Consider the following 23,736-nt stretch of genomic DNA (forward strand, 5'->3'; position numbering starts at 1 on the left):
TTCTTGCTGCTGCTGTGCCTTCTCATGTCTGTTATTGTTGTGTTCATCATATATCTGACATGGGTGATTGGGTGTGGGGAGACCCTCGCTGCCTCTAGTCCACTGGGATTGTTTCCTGGGTGACAGCCCATTCATTTGGGCAATTTTCCTGCAGATCAATATGAAGATGACCTTTCATAAAATGATACTGTTTAGATGAATTAGTGATTGTACAGACTTCCTGATTTGATTTAGTTTTAGAAAGTTAAGCTAAGGTGTTTTTGTCAGAGGCTCTGATGTAGAAGAATCTGAGGAACATTTGAAGTTCAGAAAGGCACATTCTTAATAGAAGACCTGGGGAGTTTTTGATGTTCGCGTTGGCTGATGTGATTCTCTTGCCGAAACTGGGTTGGTGATGGCTGATTTCTTGTGTCCATTTTGCCCTGAGCTTCCTGATGTGACCTAATAAAAATTGTTAGTGAGTAGATGTGCACCCTGAGGACTTCAAGTGGAAATGGCTGATGGCTTTTCATATAAAAGTTTATATTTGTGATTCTTTTAAGATTTTTATAAGATTGTTTTTTAAGATAATTGATTCTTTCTCTGTAACTGCAAATTGCAGCCTGCCCATAAAGAGAAACTCGCTGAGAAAATGACCTTCCTTGCTTACACTTTTTAAATCTATAACAAGTTGCTTAGCTGCAAAGATGTAAAACATTTGGCCATGTGAAGGCACGGGGAACATGTCTATCTACCTACACTCATTGGAATCATTCACTTGAAGAAAAACAGAATGTAACCACGCTGTGATTTTTGTACTGCTTGAAAGGTTTTAATGGGATATATAAGCTGTGGGAGAAAAAAAATAAAGTTGTTGGAGTTTTCTCCATCCATCCAATACATAGGTGTGTATATGTGTATACATATGTATGTGTGTAAAATGGTTGGAGCCTTTGAAGCTTTGCTCCATCTACCCAATGTGTGAATATGCACGTGTTTGTCTGTCTGTATTATGTATGCATGCATATGTGTGGAGTTGTTGAAGCTTGTTGGAAATTATTGGAGCTTGTCTTGCTTCATTGTGTGTGCGCATGTGTGTGTGTGTGTGTGTGTGTGTATGTGCATGATCATTCTTTCCTCCTTTCCTTTTCTCTGGAAACAATCACTTCCATCCTGGAGAATCAAGCTTCATCAGTCTCCAGATATAAGCAGTACTGGCCTCTAGTTGCCCTATGCCCCCCTCTATGCCCTGCCTCGTTTTACCCATGTGATGTCAAAGCTGGTGTGTGCTAAGGTTGAGCCACACCACAACTGGAAACAGGTTTTTCCAGTTCACAGTCTCGGGGTGTGATCAAATATCCTGCAACACTAAAGTAGGGGATCCTAAAGCAGAGAGTTCATCTAAGGGTTTTGGGGCGTGTGTGTGTGCGTGTGCGTGTGTGTGTGTGTGTGTGTGTGTGTGTGCGTGTGTGCGTGTGTGTGTGTGTGTGTATGCCAACTTCATTGTGTGTCATATCAACTCAGTTCTTCAGTAATTTCTACCTCTATTAGAAGGTTAGCGGAGCCAATGAGATACGTTAGGGTCTCCACCACGAGAAACAGCTGCTCTCTGACTCTCAGGGCATGGAACCCTCTCTCTCCCCTCCAGAGCAGAGGGCAGGGTGCCCACCACAGCGAGTGGCCTTCAGTGGTCAGTTTCTGGAGTTCACTCCCTGGATAGGCTCAGTGTACCGACAGGCTGAGGAGCAGCCATCCGCACGCCACGTGCAAGCGTCACTTCTGTCAAATGCTAACAACACAGATGGTACTAAAGTGTGAGAAGGAAGGGGTCTCAGACACGCAGTCACCCGGAACCGGCACAGAACACTCCTCTGGAAATAACGCTTGGTCCAAAGGCGACCACAACTTTACACAAAAAAGTTTTGGCCCAACAACTTCCTGTTTAATCTGACCGAAGGCATGCATGTTATTGATCCTGTGGCCGGCATTGTTATTTCAAAACGCCTTATGCAAGCCTCCCCCACCCCCTTAAAACTGCCCCTTGACCCCGCTCCCTTACGTTCCCACGTTATTCACCGCGGAGCCTTCCCACCCTGACGTCCACTCCCAAATGAATCCACTCATTGTAGATTCTCCCTGTGGTAGTTACTTCTGACTCACGTGGAGGAGAGAGTGGGCTCAGATAAGGCTAGGGGTGACTTAGTGTCTTTGGAGCCCCAGCGTTGTAGTAAAATTGATGGAAGAACACTCAGATCTTGGGTGCTGGGTGGGGCCTGGGTGCTCTTGGGAAGGTCACTTGGCATTGAAATGAGACCAGGGTCTAGCTTCCCTGGGCCCCGTGGGAAGGCAGGATGGTGTGAGAGTGATCAGGAGGGGTCAGTGTCAAGGCTGACCTCTCTGGAACTCCCATTCAATTCCAGCCTGCCTAGAAAGCTAAGGTGGGAATAAAAAAGACAGGAGCAAGAAAATAAAAAGAAATCCTTCCGCAAGCCAGGCGCAGTGGTGCACTGGGGAGATAGAGGCAGGCAGATCTCTAAGTTTGCTCTACAGAATGACTCCAGGACAGCCAAGGCTACACAGAGAAACCTTGTCCCAAAAAACAACAAACAAACAAACAAACAACAAATCCTTCCACAGTGAGCACTGGATTTTTTTGGAGTTGAACAGCAGAGTTAGATGCCTTGGGAATCACCAAGGCTCCACTTGTATTTTGTTTCCAGTTTCTGCTTAGCCTTAACTGGGGGTATGAAAAGAATTGTGGGATTGCCATGTTATTGTTGTTGTTAAGAGAAACCATCTTACCCTGGGTGGACTGGCCTTAAACTCTGGGACTCAGCCTCTGAGTGCGGGGACTCCAAGCGTGTATGGACAAACCTGTGGGAACCACCTTCTCATGCTTCTGTTCAGAAGCATAAAGCACAGATTGTGAACACCGGAAGGAGGCATTGAACCCATGGTAGCCAAAAGATGCCTGCCTCTGAGTCTTTGGAAGCTGGGAACGTGCTAGCTAATGTGGAGAAAGGGGCTTCACTAAAGTAGATAAAGGATTTCCAGGTGAGGAGACAAGCTCGGATTTGGTGTTTAAGGGAAGAATGGTCAGATGGTCAGAGGAGAAAGAGATGCTGTGGGCGGGCCTATCGTCCACGAGGCAGAAAAACACCACAGAGGCTGGACAAGGAGCAGGCATGGATGCTGCCCTGTGGTGCCGAGACCTGGTATTGGCCACAGTTCATGTTGGCCCGCTGGTACCCATGCAGACCTCTGACCTTCATGGCGACGTAGTAACAGGGAATCAACATGGATCTCATGGCCCCTGCCCCCACCTTCATCTGATTTTTCCCCAAAACAGGAGCCTGAAGCCCATGTTTTCTTCTCCTGTCCTCAATTTGTGAAGAGCTTATGAGCAGGAATAGCTTTTCTCATGTCTCTATGAAAACGACATAGCGTTGTTCTGTTGCCCAGCTGACCAGAGTAGGGCTTAGGGTTCTTTACTGTACAATACATCACTGACTTTTAGCCTAGGTGTTTGATGGCCAGATTTTCTTCCATCAAAACTACAGAACTTGGATCTGATAAGAACAAATGAATGGTGAGGACAATATGCCAGGGTATTTGGGGTTAACATTGTCCCCTCAAACTGGGGACAAATTCATGCCATTAGTGGCCCACACAGGCTATCTTCCAGATCACCTTCCTCTACCCTCTGGCCTGCGCATCACAGAAAGGACCTTGTCACAGGCTTCCAGGGGTGGCTACTGATTTCTAAACCCGAGTCAAGTAGGGAAAACTTCTCTGGGTCTAACAAGGAGGGGTCTCTGCTTCAGACTTTGGACAGTATCTTGGGTACCATGCATCTGGAACCTCAGGGGATCTTGAGATGCCTGTGTTCATTTCCCATCAGCCGGTGGGGAAGCTGAACTGAATATTCTATCGTTGGTAGGACCATGAATGGAAGATGGAGGGATACAGGAGAAGCAGCCATTGTTTCTTAGCTTCTTCTTCTTCTTCTTCTTCTTCTTCTTCTTCTTCTTCTTCTTCTTCTTCTTCTTCTTCTTCTTCTTCTTCTTCTTCTTCCTATTCTTTTTCTTTTTCTTCTTCTTCTTCTTCTTCTTCTTCTTCTTCTTCTTCTTCTTCTTCTTCCTCTTCTTCTTCTTCTTTTCAGCCTGGCCTTGAACTCACAGAGATCCACCTGCCTCTGTCTCCCAAGTCACTGGGATTACTGGCATTCACAAAGCAGGCCTTGGGCATTAGTACATGTAAGGATTATTAGGCTCTATGATTGCCTTAGTTAACTTTCTAAGCTATGATAAACACCGTGGTCAAAGGCAACTTGGGGAGGAAAGAGTTTATTTCAAATTACAGTTTTCAGTTCTCCATGAATGGAACTCAGGGGCAGGAATCTGAGGGCAGGAACTGGAGCAGATATTATGGAGGGGTGCTGCTTTCCAGTTTGGTCTTTTAGGATTGCTCTGTCTGTATTCTTATTATACCCAGGACCACCCTCTGGGGTGTGATGGGCCCTCGCATCTCAATCAGTAATCAAGAAAATTCTCCACAGACTTAGACAAGTCTATCAAATGAGAAACAGATGCTGCGTGCAGGCCTGTCGTCCATGAGGCAGAAAGGGGACAATAGGAAAATCTGATGGAGACATTTCTTTCAATTAAAAAAAAAAATCCCTTCTTTTGATATATGTCTTGGTCTGTGTCAAGTCAACAATAACCAACCAGCACAGTGATCAAAGTTTTTCCATTGACAGAAAGTGAGATTGAGTAAATTCCTCTTTATAGATCACAAGGTTTGAAGTTCCTCTTGAGCGCAGACCAAGGCATCTGCATGATCTTGCTTCTCCTCTAAGCCACTTTAAGCTGTGTGTTGCCTTTGTTATTGAGTGACTGGGATCCTAACTTAGGCAGATCTGCTAGAGTGATGCACGTGAGGGATACACAAACATACAGTCACCACCAACTCCACAATAAAAGGAAATAACATTCATTGTCACTATTATCTAGCAACATCAAAACTACAGAACTTGGTTCTGATAAGAACAAATGAATAGTGAGGACGATATGCCAGGGTATTCGGGGTTACTCAATTTGGTGGACACAACTCTCCAACAAAAGACACAGACTAACAGAATGGTTGCAGAAACAGGATCTGAGACTCTGCTGCATTGAAGAAACACACCTCTGCAGCAAAGATAGACACTACGTCAGAGTAAAGGGCTGGCCTGTATGCTGGCATGGTGAGGCCTTTCTGTTGGGGTGAATTTCTGCCTTTGATACTAATTTGACTTGATATTTATAGCTTACTCTTCAACCTTACCATGTCAGAATTAAAAATCAAAAGCAAATAGTCTACCTTCAGGAGTACTGGGAAAAGAATAAACGTGGATATAATTTAACACTTACCCTTTGTTCTACAACCTCATTTTGGGGTAGGAATAGCCTCATAAGACCATTACCCAGTGTGATTGTTGAGTTTTGTCAACTTCACACAGACCTAGACACATCAAGGAAGAGGGACTCTTAATTGATAAAATGCTTCTGTAAGATTGGCCTGGAGGCAAGGCTGTGAGGTATTTTCTTGACTAATGATTGGTGTGGGAGGGCCCAGACACTTGTGGGTTGTGCCATCCCTGGGTAGTGGCACTAGAAAGTATCAGGAGACAGGCAGAGTGAGCCATGGGGACGCAGCGTTAAGGCCTCTGTTTCAGTTCCTGCTTCTAGGTTCCTGTCCTGACTTCCCTCAGTGATGGATGGTGACCTAAGAGTTAGAAGACGAACTAAACCATTTCCTCCCCAAGTTGCTTTTGGTTACGGAGTTTTATCACAACAATAGAGAGTGTAGCTAAGACACCCAGGATGAAGAGACGTACATGATTAAATTAGCATAGTTAACTCAAACGTGGCCCCCCAAACCTCTGGACTCCAGTTTGATCTGTTTCAACCTGAGCATCAGTCTGATGAGGTCCAAGTTTCCGTCTCATTCTCACATTTTGTTTTGTTGGATACTATTTACTCATTCTGAGATTTGAATTCTAAGATGAGCCTTCTTTGTTATCAAAAGGCTGCCTGTTTTAACTTGACTTGAGACTTGTTTCATTTGTTAAACTTCCGTGTAGGCATGTATCTACGTGGAGTTAAGTGCACGTGGATGCAGTGTTCTCAGAGGCGAGATCCCGGGGGCTGGGGTCCCAGCAGTTGTCGGCCGCTTTGACGTGGGTCCTGGGAACTGAACTTGGGACCTCTACAAGATCCAAATGCACCCCTAACTGCTGGGCCATGTCTCCAGCGCTGACCCTGAGGCTTTTGTGAGGTTATGAAAGTCTTAATATTTTTTAAAATGTTTTTTGCCTCCCCTTTCACCTGTAGGAATATGAAGAGCTGATATAAACAAGGTAGAAAATACCATCAGAGTTCATAATCTGGGTTGTTGGTTTCTTCCACGGTTGATATCATTGTTTGTGATTATTCTTTGCAGTGTTGAGTTTTAAAGTGCAGTTTGAAAAGCATCATTTTCCATCTCCCAGTAGCGGGTCTCTGTGTGTGCCTGTGCTGTGTGGCAGTGCCCAGCATCTATGCAGCAGGGTGTACTGGGACTGCATGGACCTGGAAGGCTAGCAGGGGTCACAACCTGGCACTTGTGCCAGAGCCATGGCCTCACTGTGTCCCACGCTGCTCCCTCCCAAGCACCCAGTGATACACCACAGTGCCTCTGAGATCTTGTGAGTTCTGAGAGATCTGCCGCTCTCACTGTATGTGTAAAGGTGACCTAAGAAGGAGAAAGTGGCAGCATCTTTGGGACCTTTGGGGGAGTCAATGAGACATTTCTATAAGAACAGAAGCTACTGTCAGAGCAATTCCATACACTGGAAAGAAAGAATTAGAACATCAACCCTTTATATTGCCTGTCTTGGAAACAATTCATGGAAGGTTAAAAACAAAACAAACAAACACAAAACTAAAAAACAAAAAGCTAAATCAAAGCCCCTAAAACAAGCCCATAACCCTCCTTAGAGCCAAGAGGAGTCCTTTCGGGTATGAGTGGGGACTGCCCTCTCCTTCATTAAAAACCTCCTTTTCTCTTTAATGGGGCCATGGTTGGGTTTCAATCAGCACCCAGCCACTGGGGTGGAATCCCACCTGTGAACCTGCCTACAACTTTTTGATATACAACCGGCATCACTTTAAAATGTATTTTCAGCTGGAAGCATGTCAGTTTAGCAAGTCTCACACACACACACACACACACACACACACACACACACACGAAACTCAGAGTTTCCTAGGCCACTTCCCCATCTGGCAAGCGTGTACGCACACAGCCCCACGAGCCGGGTGCTCCCTGTGAAGAGGGAAAAGGTGTGTCCACCGCCACCCAGTTAGAGTGTGTGACACAGCAGTTAGGAAATCCCAGCAGGCAGCAGCCTATAAATCCCTGTGGGGGCTGCTGAGACAACATAGAAGGTGAAAGTGGCCTGCAGCCTTCCCCAGGCAGGATGCAGCACGGTGCAAGAATGCAGAGCTCCAGGTGAGACGCTGGGGAGGCCGGGAAGGACACCAGGGCGTCAGAAGGGCAGCTCTATCTTTCATGGGACCCCAGGCTACTTGCCATGCTCCTCCTGACCTCCTGTGGGTGAGCCTTCTCCTCAGTGACTGTCCACACCTGTGTGCGGGTCACTCTAAGCACTCCTTGGCCCTCTCCCACTTGGGTTTCTCTGTTTTGAAAAGGGGCAATGGGTCGGAGTCGTTCTGAGGGAAGTCTGCAGTTCCACCTGGAGGGAGGGGATGGCCTGGGAGGCTGAGCATGTGGACTGGGGGCAGAGCACGTCTTCGGAAGGCTCCTGGGATGCTCCCGTGATGTAATGTGTGGTGATTTAGCATGCCCGAAGCCTCTCAGAACACAGAGCTCCCAGGCTGACTGAGTAGCACTCTGGCACAGGCCTGGCACACACAGGTATTAGATAAACGGTCTGCTGCTTTTCCCTTGCTATTTAAAGTTCCTCCTCCCTTTTGGAGCCTTTTTTCTTCTGAGCCCCAGTGTATCAGTCTCTGACTTCAGCCTCCTCACACAGGGTACTCTTGGCCAGAACTTCTTTTCGGGTTTCCTGCTGAGTAGGTAGAGGCAGAGGGCTGACCTGTCCTGGCCAGTCCTGCCTGGGCTCTTCTTGCTGGATCCCCTCTGCACTCCTTCTTACCTCCGGAGCTCTTCAGCTCTGCCTGTCCAGGAGGCTTGCAGTCTGGGAGCAATGTCTTGTTCCTACAGGCGTAAGTGTAGAGAATGCCTTCCCAGAGGAGGAATGCCTTCCCAGAGCAGGAGTGCCTTCCCAGAGGAGGAGTGCCTTCCCAGAGGAGGAGTGCCTTCCGGGGCCTCAGTGCATGCTTTTCCTTCTCCCAGCTTCTTTGGTTTTCCCAGGTCTGGGGGTTTTGGGGGTTCTGTGGGGGTGAGCCCTCCATCCCACGTGCTGCAGCTTGACCTGGGCTCGCTCCAGCAGCCTCACTCCCAGCTCATCTCCAACTCCAACTGGGTGGCACTTAGAATGCAGCGATCACGTGATCATTCCCCTCCTCCCAGGCCGCAGGAGAGCAGAGCCAGCCTCCAGCAGGGCTGAGGTTCTGCTGCCGCGGCCTTTTCCTGGAGCAGTCCACGAGAAGGCGCTCCGCCGCGGCAGCCCAGTGTTTACCAGGTCCTCAGACTTTGCCTGTATCAGATCTGCCCACACAGATTTTCAGGTCCAGGAGGTGTGGGTGGGCTGGCATCACCCACACTGGACTGTTTTCTTGGGAATGAGAGGCGGGTCAAGCTCATTAGTGAGCTCAGGAGGGAGGGCGTTATCTAGGGACTAGGAACTCTGAGGTCACTGTTTCTTGTATCTTGGGAGTCCGGTAAACACGTGGGTGATATTCTTTTTCCTGGAGGCTGATGCAGGGCACCTGGATTCCTCACAAGTGTTGATTGTGCTGTGAGTAACCCGCCCTAAAGAATCTGGAAGAGACCTTTCTTGAGAGCGAGGAAAAAGTAATGTAAAGCATTGGGTGGGTCTCGGGTGTCGGAGAGGTCGTAGTCACTGGATGTTTCACACGTGTGTAACAGGCAGAAGGAGATGGCTGACTCACGCCTTATCTAATCCCCTCTACTGAGCGAGGCAGGGATGTAGGGGCAGATGGGTTCTCGCAGACAGGGCTTGTACTGCCTTATATAGCCAGGTGGAGGGACTTTGTGGGCGCAGTCAGCTGAACAGAAGAAAGAGCAGGTTGGGATCTCACGTCACAGCCTCCTTCTTTATAAGTGGGTCAGAGATCCGAAGCAGCATCAGATGGTTTGTTGGCCTTAAGAGGGGCAGAAGGCATGAGATTTGGCTTTGGGGACCTGGCCTTCAGCTGATAAAAAGCAGGGACTTCAGCGGTCTAATCATAACTGTCACGTAACCTTGGAAGAAGGCTCAGAAAAGGAACAGAGGCCAAAGGACTCTTAGCTTGAACCAGGAAGGACTGAGCACAGAGAAACCATCTAAACAGAGCCCAGATGCTGGGCCTGCAGCGGCTGCGGCTGTACTGTTACCGGTTTCAGGGCAATAGCAGGCAAACCTCCCTCTTTGACTCATGGATGCACTAATCCAAGGCCCGATGCGGCGGTGCCTATAACTCCCTGTCCCTTAACATGGCACCAGCCCTTATTGCTCCTGTGATCACCTGGACTGTACCTCACAGCCTCTCTTGGCCTCCCAGGCTATTTTCAAAACAGGATTTACAGAGAACAGCTGCTCACCTAATATTGTTTTGACGTTCATTCTCTCTCTGTCTCTCCCTCTCTCTGTCTCTGTTTCTTTATGTCTCTCCCTGTGTCTTTCTCTCTGTCTGTCTCTCTGTCTCTGTTTCTGTCTGTCTGTCTCTCTCTCTGTGTAATAGACCACAGGCTAGCTACAGGACATATAGGACCTGAAACTTCCTCTGTGTCCTAAGGAAGTGGTTTTCAGAGTGTAGTCCCTGGGCTAGTGGCTTCAGCATCATTTGGGAACTTCCTAGTCATGTAAGTCCTTGTGTCTGCACTCATGCCTACTGAAGCAGACAGAGCAGCAGAGCAGGAACCGATGTTTGGGTCAGCAGCTGGCCCTTAGACCTCACATGTCGGGGGGACCAGCTGCGTTCTGCTGGCAGCATTCACAAGAACTCATTATTTACTCTGGCCAGAGAGTAGAGGACTGGAACAGAAAACACCAACCATAAACTGGGGCAGGCTGGAAAGCCAAGTGTCTCCACCAGTGGCGTGCTAGGCTGAAGTTCAAGGACGCAGAGAGAAGAAAGTACCTGTGTATCCCACAGTAAGGCAGTGTCCGCCGCTGATGACCCAGGTTCGCTGTGTCAACATGTCCAAGCGCTCAGTGACGCCGGCTGGAGCGGCTGCGGGGGAAACCCTGGGCACAGGATTTGAGGTTGCGGGCTTTCCAGGGGTGCTCTCACTACAGGGCAGGCGGAGAGAAGCCACAGGGTGCAGTGTAGGAAGGAACGTAGCTCTTTGGGCAGAACCAAGAGTTTGGGGGCCCTGGGGAATACAGAGAGTTTGGGGTGACTGCCTTTTCTCCCGGCAAGGGATTTTCAACACAGTATAGAGAAAAAGCTCTTGGAATCCAAGTGTGTGGGGAGATTGTGTGTTCATGGCTGACCTTTATTTTCCTCACGGATAGTCATCAGGACAGCTGGTGACCCTCAGACGAAAGGACATTTTAGCTTGGTCTTTGCCTTGGTCTTGGTGACTCTGACACCAGAGGCCATTCCAGGTGGGCACAGTTTCTGGAGAGTAGGACGTAATCTTTCAAAGCATGAAAAGAAAAGTCCTGTCTGGCGTCTTAAGAGCCATATAAAGAAAAACTTTATATCACTGTAAATGATCGCCCCATGTGCCTTTATTCACGGCTGTAAGGAGGCTCTCACTTGGTTCCTGAGTCCTCCTTCCACAGGGCAGGGAACTCCAGCCTGCTGCTGAGCACTGTGCCTGGCTCAGATACTCACACCCATTCCTCTTGGGCTCACCAGATTCCCTTGGGTGGGTGCTCACTGTGGCCTCTCCTCTGTTCCTCGTAGCCTGGTCTAGGATGCATTCCCAAAGCATGGCAGGCAGTGTTGTGTGTGTGCTGGCCTGGGTTACTCAGGGCTTCCTCAGAGCTGTGTGCATAGCTTCCTGGTCACAAAGTCACTGCTACTTGGATGCAGGGCTGGGGAAAAACACAACCTCATGCCTAAGGTATGCGACAGCCAATGCTGGCCAGTTTGTCCCCTGTGCTGCTCACTGGGTGCACCCGTCCTCTGCATTTGGACAAACTTTCCCCCCTCTGGTTCAGAACGTCCAGGTGATAGCCAAACAGTTAGTGAGCAACCTAACTGGACACGGCCCCATCTGTTGCTGGACTGTGGGAGTACTGGGAACATCAAGAAAGCTGGAGCACCAGAGAGCGGAGCTTGGGACCTTGGCAAAGCCGGCATGTCCTGCTTCCTTCTCTGGCTGCTCCATTCCTTCCCAGCTTTGGCCTCAGCTGGGTTAACCCCTTTCACCGTGGCAGCCTCGGCCCAGCCCTCGGTTAGCCTCCGTCCTTCCCAGGAAGCACAGGGGAAGATCTACACACTCTCTGCTGACGTGGCAGTGAGACCAGCAGTCCTCTAAAGCCTAGCGCCCCTTTTGCTGATGCATCGCATCATTATTGCCTTCCCTTCCGCCATCCCCAGCCTACTAAGAGCGCCTCGGCTGCCCAACATGGGGTTCCTGTACAGACCCATTTGTAATGGACAAAAGTTCTGCTCTCAACTTCTTAAAAAAGAAAAAAATCAAAATTCTTTTCTGCTTGGCTTTTAGCTTTGGAAAGCAGATTAGGTCTATGTACCTCTTTCATCTGGCACCTCTCTCTCCATTTTCCTCGGACCCCAAAGGACGATTCTCTTCTGCCTGTCTTCCTATGAGGAAGACATTTCCTCCACGTCTTGCCTACACCTCTCCCTCCTTTCTGAGCAGTGTGCTGTGTCTCCACTCCTGGGGCCATCTTACAGAGCAATCAGGAACAGAAAGACACACATTCTGGAAAGCAACTGCCATCTTGCCTTCACTAAAAGCCTGCCCTGCTCCACCTTAGACAAGCTTGGCCAGAGCTGAACTGTTCTTCATGACCCAAGGCTGTCCCTGGAAAGCTTAGCTTTGTGTGCTCATGTCCCAGTGTCCTTGCTGGGACACAATGACACGGAAAACAACACTTGTGTCTGCTTTTGTGTTCTTGCAAAAGCCTTAGTCTGTTTTCCCCCTGTGCCCTGCTGTTGTTTGCAGCATGCGTTTCCTTCTCTGCTGTGTGTTTCAACTGAGTTCTGACAGTCATCATTGGTTAATGAATGGGCTTGTCTGTGGGGTCTAAGATGGCTTCCCTCACATGGGCAGAACCTCGGAGGGGATTTGAGGGGTTGCTGGCAGCTCGGTGAAGACCCCTCACACGTGCCCCTGCTCCCGGCACTGGTGACGGTCAGGCTGCTTGGATAGTGGCTGGAGACTGCCCAGCTCTCTCTGACGTAGCTGCAGAATCCACGCACCACGAGCTCAGTCCCACTGCATTCCTTCGGCCACACGTGAGCTACCAGCCCGTCCACATTCAAGGGAGGCGAGCTGGACTCCACCTCGGGATGGCAGGCCGCTGGACTCCACCTCGGGATGGCAGGCCGCTGGCAGCACGGCCGGAGACCATGAGGGATGGAAGGTAGGGTCCTGGGCATCCCAAGGGTCTGACCTACTCTGCAGAAGTAGTTGTGCTTGCACACAGAGAGAAAGAACCTCAGAGGAAGGCTTCTCAGGCACCACTGTGAGTCAGTTCACAGAGCGTGTTGAAGGCCCATGGCTCCCTCAGCTATTCTAATCTCTCTGACCTTGTTTGTTTTGTCTGCTTTGTTTCAGACAGGCAAGTTTTCTGGGTAACTGGCTGCTCGAATGTCTGTGTTGTTCCCTGTTTTCAGGTAACAGGAATTGGAGGCCCACATTTGGTCTGAAAGGCGTTGTGTGTGCCACCAGCCAGTCCTCAGCCCCTGTGACAGCAGAATACCCAGTCACTAGCTACCACTGCCTAGAATTGGTCCAACTGAGGCAGCACTCTAACACCCAGAAGAAAGCCCCAGTCCTGAGGGTTGGTTCTGTTCTTTGCTGGCCACAGAGATTAGGGCAGAGGAGCTGGCTTGGCACATTCTGTCTGATGACCCCTCCCCCTCAACTTGAGTCTTTAGAAACGTAAGCTGTAAGCCAGACCGAGACCCGTGCTCAGATCTGGGATAACTCTGAATCCTAGAGATTTTACTTGGTGGTGAGGCCTCCTCAGCACAGCCTTTGTATTTTGGAGATGAAGAAACTGCGACCCAGGTTGTGTAATTGTCTTTGTGGTTGCCTAAGATCACATAGCTAGTAAATGGCTTGGATCTCCTGATCTCTGTTTAACGGCTCCATCTCGAAGGGGTCAGACGGAAAGAAGGTACCAGAAGGATTAGAATTCCCAGCCAGCTTTATAGAGCCATATGCAGCTTTCTCTGTGAACGTAAAATCCCGTTTATATGTTAAACGTACGTTTACATTTAAACGTAAATGTTTAAGGGTTTAGACTTCCTGATTCCATTAGGCAGTACTGTTTTTATTTGAAGCATGGTGAATGGTACCAGCTCAGTTAGTGCCTGCGATAGCAGAAAGGTCCATTCCCTGGGGTGCAACCAAAGCAGGACCCCGCAGCCAGGAGGGTGGGTGCTGCGACGCTTTGCTCAGGCCTGATAGCTTCACAGCCACGTTACTAACCCGCTCAGCCCCCAGCGTCCGTCAAGCGCCTTTGCTGCCGCGTGCTGAGCGGTTTCTCTTTTTCAGCATTGGGCTGGGTGAGCATCACGTGACGTGTCCATCCTCCTGTGCTTTCTGCCGGTTGGCCTCCATTTATAGATGAGGAGAATGAACCACCCACGTGTGATCTTTGTGGTCCTCAGCCATGCCTTTGCAAGCTGTGTGTTCCCTCTTTCTGCCCCCATATGCTTTTCCACTGTATTTTTCTGAGGTCCAGGACGACTGAACAATGGGAACAAGGCCAGGTAGTCAAATCTGACCAGTGGATGCCATTTAGAGAAAGGCGAATTTGGGCTCGGGGCTGAGAGAAGTTTCCGATGACGGCCTTGTCTCAAGACCGGAAATGCACATCTCCTAATGGGACAAGCTGGACCTTCCACGGGTGACGATGATGGCGGGGCTCTTCCAGGAAGCATCGTTGTCGTCCTCGGCTTCTCTGGAGGGTGTGTGTGGAAGGGCGCCAGTTAAGGAGCAGAGAGTGTTCATCTGACAGGGCCATGCACTGGAGGCAGAACTCCCTTTCTTCTGGCGGTTAAAGCTGGGTGCCTCCAGCTCTTTTGCCAAGGAGAGCTGCTGCGACCCCTTAACAACTTCCCCCTCACGTGCCCCAAGGACCCTCCCTTTGCTGCACTTTGTAAAGCTGGGAGGTTTCCCGCCTGAGACATTTTTGATGTGAATGTTTGTTCTGTCCCCAGCTGCTGAGCGTTTTGTATGATGGGTATGAGACGTGTGTGGGATTTTAGGATTTTGTTTACCACACTGGATGTGACTAAGTGATGGGTGCTTGGGCCAATAGCTAATCAACTTGATTAGCATCCAACACTGCCGCCTTGGCCTTGTTCTGTTCTTTCTGTGACTGCTCCGTGTGACTCAGAGGTAGGCCAGCTGCCCAAACCTCCAGGCCTCCAAGCGAGGATAACAACGGACTAAAGCTCAGCCTCCCAGGCTAGCTCAGCCCTGACACACTCAAACACAGTGCAGGACCTAAAAAATGTCTTACTTGATTTTTGAAGAGAAGTTTTGCTTGTTTATTCACCTCTGATTCCGCTCAAAAGATCTCTACATTCCTCTTCCAACTTTAGCTTTGTTTGTTTGTTTGTTTGTTTGTTTTTTTATAATCCATGGAGCCTAATTAGGGCAGCGTGTAAGGCACTGAGTTCATGATGCGATGTCCGGTCATGTCCAGAAGACAGAATTAAGCAGGTCCACTGGCTTCTTGTGATTTTCTCTCCTTTCCAGAAGTTCTCTGAGCTTTTTGAGGAGGCTGTTGATACAGCCTGAGGGCTGAGAGACCCATGGACTGAATCTTAAGCCTTTGGAAGGCAGTTTGATGCTACATCCATTTAAGAAAACAATGACCATATAGGTCATACCCTAGGGCCAATGACCTCTCACCTTCCAGTTCTTATTTACATTTATTTATTTACCTACTCATCTATATATCTATTTATTTATTTTTACTTATTTCTTCTTAATCTGTTACAATGTACTTATCCCTACATGTATTCTGAAGTATTTACAAGTTTGATGAAACCTGTAATTTTTAGTTGTATATAGAACTGTAATTCTATATATACCTGTAATTTTTCTGTATATGGAATTTTACAGTATACACAGAGGAAAACACACACACACACACACACACACACACACACACATACATATGAGTTTAGGTGAAGTATACTCTGAAGCGTCCTATACCATTTTTTCCCTCATAAAAGTTGGACTGAAAGGCCATGAATCACCGACAAGCTCGCAGGCTGTTTACACTGTCCATGGACAGAGGTCAGGAGACAAATAGCTGACCCCAGCCTGGGCGCGCACCACCGGAGGACGAGGCCTGTCTGCTCTGGGCTATGTCTCTGAGCCTTTAGTCCACTGAATTTTCTCTTTTCCACATCGCCACACATGCTCACCATTTTCGTATCCCACCCCACTTTGCAGCCCATCCCCGTTTTCTTACATGGACTGGGATGTACGGAACATGATTATTTGTCTAGAAAAAGAAATAGAGATCAAACCATAACTCAGATGCTTGGAATGAGCCATGCTTGAAATTTCTTCCCGGTACTAAAGTCAACTCAGACTTCATGAAAAAGATCAAGTTGCCAGTGATTTGAAGATGCGTTTAAAGAAAGTAGGGCAGGAGGTGTGTTTGGCCGGGAGCCTCACAAATGGTTTCTCCTCTCTGGGCCCGCAAGGACTCTCTGTTTCACACACTACAACATTTTGGCTTCAGCCTTTTGCGATGTTTTGGTTATTGAAAACTGTTACTTCTGTGTACCTGTGGTTTTCTTGCCTAAAGCCACTTCCTGGGAGAGTCACAGTGAAGCAGCTGTTTTGCTGAAGTCCAGAGAGAAGCCAAGACTATCTCTCGGCTGGGGGCAGCCTGGGCCATGGACAGGGGCTAGCTGAGCTCCAGGAGAACATCACCTGAGGCTTTCGTTTTCTTCTGGAAACAGTTATCTTCTTGCTTGGCCAGATAGACAAGCTGGAGAGAACAGCCAACTTCAAACTCTCTTTGGTTTCCTGTCCAAGGAAGATACCAGAGTAGAATTCTCATGTCAGTCACTTTTCTTGCTGCTAGAACAAAATACCTGACAAGGAGCAATTCAAAGCCAGTCCTTTTTGGCTTACAGTTCTAAGGGGACATAGTCTATCATGGTACAGGAGACATGACAGCAGGGATAAAAGGCAAGCTGGTTATAGTGCATCAGCAGTCAAGAGACAAAGGGTGAGGAGGAAGTGACGCTGGGCAAGAAGACCTCAAGACCCTCCCTCCCCTGAGACCTACTTCCTCCAGGAAGGCTCTGCCTCCTGAAGGTACCACAGCCTTCCAAAACAGCACTGCTAGCTGAAAACCAAGTGTTTACACACATGAGCCAGGGACATTTCCCATGTTATCCACACTTCCCTGACTCCACAGCGTCATGTTTCTGTGAAACCATCAGCTAGGGATCTCGCCTGCATGAATACAACCTGGTGTTTGGTGTCAGAGTAATTGTATAGACCACCGTATAAACGCAAGGAAAACCTCACTCAGAAACAGGATGAACCTTGGTGGGTAGTGCTTTATCCCAGCAGAGGCTGCAAGGCAACTGCCAGGTGGAAAGATTTTTCAGTCAACCATCAGAAAACTTCTGATTTGAACAAGCTGGTGTCAGGAGGAGGGCTGTGTGAACAGTGCCCTTGATGATGCCTTTTAGGGCTCCTTCCCTTGCTATTTTTTTTTTAAATTTAGTTAATAAACTCCAGGCAGGCCACATATCGAGTTTGGCTGCATATTATAGAAAGCTTGAGCACTTAAAGAAGGTGGCCTAGGACTCAACCTTCTTCTCATTGTTCCAGCACTTCCCACTTGTAGTCCAAGATGGTGGCTACTATCTAGCCACCAGGGAGCACGAAGACCGAGGACAAACAGAAGAACGCTTAGCAGAGACTTTGTTGGTCATGCTCTTTTTTTCTAACATAACGGTGCACGCTTATGGGCAACAGTGTGACGATGTGGCACTTATATATTTTATAATAAACGATTGTATGTGATCAGCGTAGCAATCATGTGGCATAGATCTCATTGGGAACACAGGAAATCTTTGTTGACTCTAGTCATCTTATTGCACACTGAGAAGAGTAGTTCCTGTTCTTCCTGTCTGCTTCTAACTTTGTTCCGGTTGACCGGTATTTCACAGCTTCCCTGCTCCTCCCTCTATCTCTGCAGGTCACTCTTCTGCATAAGACTTCTGTGTGATCCACATTTCCAGGTGCCACATACAGGGGAGTTTCACAGCAGTTGTCTGTGTCTGGCCTCTTGTGCTGGGCTTGATATCGCTTTACGTTGATGCAAGTGGAAGAATCTATCACTATAAAAAACCAAACAGTGCCTGTCATGTATACACACATCACATATCCTTCATCCATCCACATTTGGATATTAATTGACTCCAAATCTTGCTCACTTGGAATAAACAGAAGTGTCTCTTTGACACGCTGACTTCGTTCCTTTGGGTGTACACCTCATAGTGGGCTATGAGATTGGTAAATACTACCGTAGGGGACCTCCCTAGGAAGATTACACGTTAGATACATTCCTCGACCCAAATTTTCTCATCCTCCTGATTACAGAGGATGATGGGAAGTGTGGTCTGCATGAGAGTTGGTGGTGGGCCCAGTAGAGCAGCAGAGGGATATTGTTGGGGAAACAGAGTAGACAGGGATTGGGGGAGGGGAGGAGCATCTGCTGTAGACAGCAGTTCTGAAGGTCAGGGGCTCTGGAGTCAGCCTTCCTGGGGTTCTGTTCTCAGTAGCTGTGCTAGCATGGCCAAGCCCTTCAATCCCTTTGCTTCATTCTTATATATCTTGTGTAAACTGGTATGATATTCACCTCCTAGGGGTAAATGAAAGAACGTGTCTTCGTCATCTGTCACAATCACTCTGGCTATTACATTAGCCCATACTCGTTCCAAGCATCGTTTGCCTCTGTCTGCACTGTGTTTACTGTTCTAAGGACACTGAGAAAAACATGAGCAGACGCGTGCTCCACCTTGGAGCCATCCTCAACCCTGCCTGCTCTTGGCTAGGCAGCCTCTATAGGACACAGAGACTTGTAAGTGAGAGCAAACCAGCACTTTATGCCATCAGCACTGGGGACATCCCCTGAGCTGCCTCGCTGTGGCAGTGGTTGGCTGGTACAACCAAAAGTGATGTGATACGGTGGGTGTGAGAAGGGCCATGGGAGATTTAGAAGAACAATTGATGGACCGATCTGGGTCGGCGGAGGTGCTTCATGAACGTGTATATGATAATCACTTTTTGGCTACTCATTTTTTTTCAAGGTATTAATGCCCTCTACCCCCAGAATACTTTAGATGAGGAAGTTAGAGTCTGTCAATGCATGTCAGAATTGTGAAAATCAGAGTCCATTTCACATACAACTCCAGGGAATTTGTTCATTTGTCCCTTGGTGTCTGTGGGTTATTGGCTTAAGATCTTCTAGATACTGCAATCTTAGGGTGCTCACAAGCCCCTTACAATTCATGAGCTGTGTAAGCCTCCTGCATACCTAGAATCATGTCTGGGTCACATGTGATATCAAACACAAAGGAAATACTATATGTCTTGTTACTGTAATGTCTGGCTTAGGAACATGGCAAGAATGATGTTTGCGTAAGCATAGCAGAGATCCTGAGAAAGAACCAGAAAGTCAAGTTTCCCAGCCATGCTTTCTGACACTGCTAAGTCGTCATAATAAATGGGTCTTTCAGATATAACACCATTCTGTGAGAGGGAGGGAAAATTGGAAGAGAATTTCTAAGTGTAAGCCTTTATGAAATGCTATGTGAACTCTGGAGTGGAAAAAATTTCCGTCATGGGACTGTATGGGTACAAGTCTCTAAGCCCCCCAGGCTTACAACCCCCAAACTCAGACAAGCTGACCTCCTTCCATCTGGGACCTCACCATGGTCTTGGCCCCTCTTTGGGCTCCTCCACCTCCGTGCAGAAAGCTGTATTCGGGGATTCAGCGAGATGTGTATTTTCTCAGTTCTCCCCTCCACCTTCTGTTGGAATTGAGGAAAAGAGCTGTCTAGATGGAAATTCCACTCCACGGCTTTAAGTGTGTCTTTAAATGGTGCGCTGGTCTACTCACACGCTGACTGGCTGGCATCACCTGGGGGAAATAATGCTTTCTGATGTGGGGACCTCCTTTCAGCTGCAGTTTCACAGGGCCTTGGGCACTTTTTGAAAGCTCCCAGGTGATGCTGGAAACCTCGTTTCAGCTGCAGTTTCACAGGGCCTTGGGCACTTTTTGAAAGCTCCCAGGTGATGCTGGGGATCTCCTTTCAGCTGCAGTTTCACAGGGCCTTGGGCACTTTTTGAAAGCTCCCAGGTGATGCTGGTACACAGCAATGCTGAGAAGCTTGAATCCAAGTGGGGTCTTACTGTGAAGACACGGGTGGATCAGAATCTGGGGCCTCACAGTCCCCTAGCTTCACCTGTGCTAAGGAGTCAGTTGTGCGTGCCAAACCCTGGTCAGACCATGTCTGAACACGAAAGGGCGAGGGTGAAGGGCTATGGCCTCTGCGAACTGTTCCCAGGGCTGCACCAGTGCCATCTCGGTAGGGATGCTCAGCCCTGCTTCTGAATGCAATAAGCCACCACGGGACAAAGTGAGATCAATGAGCTGAATTTTCCCCAAAGCGTTTCCAATCCGGGTCCCAGGTTTTGAGGTTTTTCTTCCTTGCGCACTACTGACCCCGTTTATCCCGTCTGTAATGAGACTGAGGCCAGGAAACCAGCTGACAAGGGAATCAATTTTGATTTTGGGAAATGACATATTGAGACAGAGAGATGGTCAGGGCATGGGTTCCCTCTCAGATGGTGAGGCCCAATCTCACAGAGGACAGCGACAGGCTCAGGGGTGAGTTCCTCAGCTTTGGCGTTTGTCTTATCCTGGAGGTGTGTTCTCACAGCACTGTGGGCCAGAAAACAGCACATGGCCACACAACCACTGTGCAGCAACCGAGAGAGGGCAGAGTTTCCCATGCAGGTCTCCACTGAGACCCAGAGAAGCCCGTCTTGGAGCTGTGGAGAGGACAGAGCATCATACCATCTGCGATTTGGAAGGAGTGCCAGGCTACAGAGCGACGCCTGATGAACTTAGGCCTCCTCGGACCTTTATCGAGGTGCTCCTGAAGACACACCAACACTGTCCAAGCTCACTGCGAGGAAGAGCTTCATCGATATGCACCACTACGCACAGGCTGCCGCACGGTCCTACAGGAATTTATACCGCCCGAGGCAGACTATGACCCTTTGCCAACTCTGGTAGAGGCCTTAAGGTTTATAACCACAGAGTAGGCGGAAGACGTGAAAAGGAGTTTAGAGAATCCTACGGACCTCGGGTGCCCTGATTTCACTGCTACCTCAGGGTGACCCCACAACGCCACTGAAGATCTGCAACCAGCTTACAACAGGAGCAATGAGCAATGGTACCCAGGGTAGAATCAGTGTGTGTTCTGGGAAAGGAATTCACAGGAAGCAAGACTGTTCCCTCCCGTCACCCCAGAGAGGGCAAGCTGAGTGGATTCCACACTGAGCCCAAGCTCGGATCTGGTCCCCTAAGGGGGAAAGTCACCCCCTGGACTGAAGAGATCTGAGGCTCTCTCACCTCCCTCCCAAATTCACCATCACAGGAGCAGGGTCTCGCTTCCTTGACTGCAACGGGGAAATAGTTTAAGCGGTCAGCCTAAAAGCAAAGGAGCTTCATTCTCCTTCCAGGTGACGCCTGTTTCTACTTCTCCTTAGAGAGAACAGATAGGTTCGGAAGAGCCAGAAAAGTCCCCACCAGCTAGCTTTCTTTGATAGTCCCAGTCCTAAACTCACATACATTCCTCACAGACAAACAAACATTCCACACAGAAAACAAAGCGTGGCCCTGGAGTTGCTAGTGAGATTTCTTGGGCATGGCTCTGTAGACCCGCCCTTATCCATAAGGAAGGGAAAGGGCAGGGAGTCCCATCTCAGTCCCTGGGGCCCAGTATTTATCTAAAATTTGAATCTCCTCAGAGCCACAGTCCTGTGTGCCCTATTGAGACTCACAGGAAGCTGCGGGACCTCTTGGGGTTGGGGCAGCCTCCATGGTTTTGGCCGTGCTTTGGCCAAAGTATTAAGAAAACCACCTAAGGAAGGGGATGGGGCTGCAAACACAGACACTTGCTATTTGATAAGGTCTAGAGATCAGCCCTGTGCTCCAAGGACACTGTGAGCTACAGGCTTTTAACTGTACCCTCAGGGGAGGGACCAGGACCACACCTGTCACTTGAAGAGTCAGGGACAGAGTCCTGTGCCTCCAGACATCGCAGCCAGAAACACATGATGTCAGCCGGGGCCTGTTCAATCTAAGAAGCCTTGCTGATTTCTCAACGCGGCCTTCTATCTCTAATGAGAAACAGGCTTTGCAGGATCGCGCTATTTAAACCATCTCCCTCACCGAGGACTTCAGTTCTCAGCAGTCCGGGTTTCCCAGGCCAGCTCTGTGATTGTGTAGGCTTCCCTCCTCGCCCCTTCAGGGTGGCCCAGGGACCCTAGCCTCTGTTGGGCTCCTTTGTGCCTGAGAAAATCCCTCCCCAGGCCTCCCTGTGTGGAGCTGCCTGCTTTACTCCTGCCTTGAGCCTAGCAGGAGAACCCCTGGACGAGGATGCTCTGTGGCCTCCTGTGAGCTGTGCTCCCATCCCTGGCAGGCAAACGGGTACCACCAAGAGCCGATGGTCAATCTCGAGAAGCCTTCTTGTTGCTGTTCCCATCATCTGCCCGCGTGGGACCAGGGAAAGCTCCCTGACAAGTAAAATCGGAGGACTGTTTGGCTGCTAGTGATTTGTTGGCTCGTTCACGAATTTACAACTGAGTTGGGGCAAGGTAGGACACAGAATAAAATGAAGCGTGTCCTCATCTACACAGCGCTTACGTGAGTTCAGCAAAGAGTGTTGCAGAAGACCATGGAGCCAGAGAGGAGAATGTGGAGGGCGGCGGACTCGGGTCAGAAAGCGCTGCAGGTTTACCTGCGGGTGTGGAGATTCCTTACTCAGAGAGTGGTCTGTGGACACAGGGAAGGAGGAGAAAAGGTACAGGGTGGCCTGGGCAGAGGGGCAGGAGCTGCTGAGATGCTTTTTTGGAGAGAGAGGCGCTTAGGACCCACTGCTTCCATTTCAGGTGTGTGTGTGTGTGTGTGTGTGTGTGTGTGTGTGTGTGTGTGTATGCAGGGTTCATGTTGGCCATAGGGAGACAAATACAAATGGCTGGAGAATGTACAGACTAAGTGGTGAACGCCTGTAATCCCAGTGCTGAGGAAGGCAGAGGCAGGAGGATCTCTGTGTATTCCAGGCCAGCCTGGTCTGCAAAGAGTCCAGGGCAGCCAAGGCTACACTGAGGAATCCTGTCTTGAAAAATCAAAACCAACTAAGCAACCAAACAAACAAAATGTGTAGACTAAAGGTTCCCCTTCTCAGGTGCAGTTCAAGAGCCTATTTTGTCTCCTACCGCACGTCCCACCCCAGGACCATCTTCCCGTGGAAGGTCACGCTCCCACTTGACCCCTCTTTCTCTTCTTGCAGGCTGCGAGGGTCCTGGGCCCTCTGGAAGTTGGTGCGGACGATGTTGATCTTGTGTGTGTTACTAACTGGGGTTTCCACTTTCACCACTCCATCAGTGCGCACAGAAAGGGCTTCCGGACCTCCCAGTACGTCAGAGACTCTCACAGGTAAGAAACAAACACTGGGAAAGGGCCGGACCCAGCTTCTCCAGGGGAAACAGTTTTTGGGAGGGCGGTCTGCTACCCAACAGCAAACTACAAATATTCACGGCTTGGCAAGTGACCACAGATACTCCCGTTGGATCGCTGCAGCCTGGGCGTGCGTCTCCTGCCGGGAAGAGAATGAGGAGCATGGCCAATTCACCCTTACTCAAAGATACATTTGTTTTGGAGTTTGAGATGCCCGGGAAAGGCCACAGACTTAATCTGGATTGTAACTCGTTAAATTTGTTGAAGCTGTTAGCAGGACAGCAATCTCTGAGCTAAATCAGAGACTGTGGCTCAAAGCCAGGTGAGGGGAGGATTTTTAAAGGAGAGAAGCACAGGAGTACCTGCATGAGCAAGAGGCAAAAGTTCTTCTGCTCTGCCGACATTAGGTGGTCAAGGCGACTTCCAAACAGTCCTTGAATGTCTGCATAAGAAGGCTACAGAAGCCAAAAGAGCAATTATGTCATAACAGGTAGATGTCACGGTTGTATATTTCCAGGCGGGGAGTCAGGGCTACCAGGAACTTATCGTCCAAGGACTGGACTCGGAGACAAATGACTAGTGGGTACTTAGCATAACACGGAGTTTCTTTACCATCACACCGTTGATTCTAAACATAG

General features: G+C 49.0%; 1 protein-coding gene across 2 annotated transcripts in view; it reads left to right on the forward strand.

Annotated features, from left to right (window-relative positions):
- The first annotated feature begins 7,337 nt into the window (after positions 1-7,337).
- Il1r2 (interleukin 1 receptor type 2) overlaps positions 7,338-23,736 on the forward strand; it is a 34,507-nt gene continuing 18,108 nt past the window's right edge. Inside the window, exons 1-2 of one of the 2 annotated variants that reach the window (XM_021658380.2) lie at positions 7,338-7,512; positions 22,932-23,077. In XM_021658380.2, coding sequence (XP_021514055.1) covers positions 7,481-7,512; positions 22,932-23,077 — 178 coding nt within the window. In that variant the 5' untranslated portion in view covers positions 7,338-7,480. Of the gene's footprint in view, positions 7,513-12,628; positions 12,713-22,931; positions 23,078-23,736 lie in introns of those variants that run through there. The other variant, XM_021658379.2, reaches the window with a different exon arrangement.

This window comes from Meriones unguiculatus, chromosome 16 (genome assembly GCF_030254825.1).
Source record: "Meriones unguiculatus strain TT.TT164.6M chromosome 16, Bangor_MerUng_6.1, whole genome shotgun sequence".
Lineage (NCBI taxonomy): Eukaryota > Metazoa > Chordata > Mammalia > Rodentia > Muridae > Meriones > Meriones unguiculatus.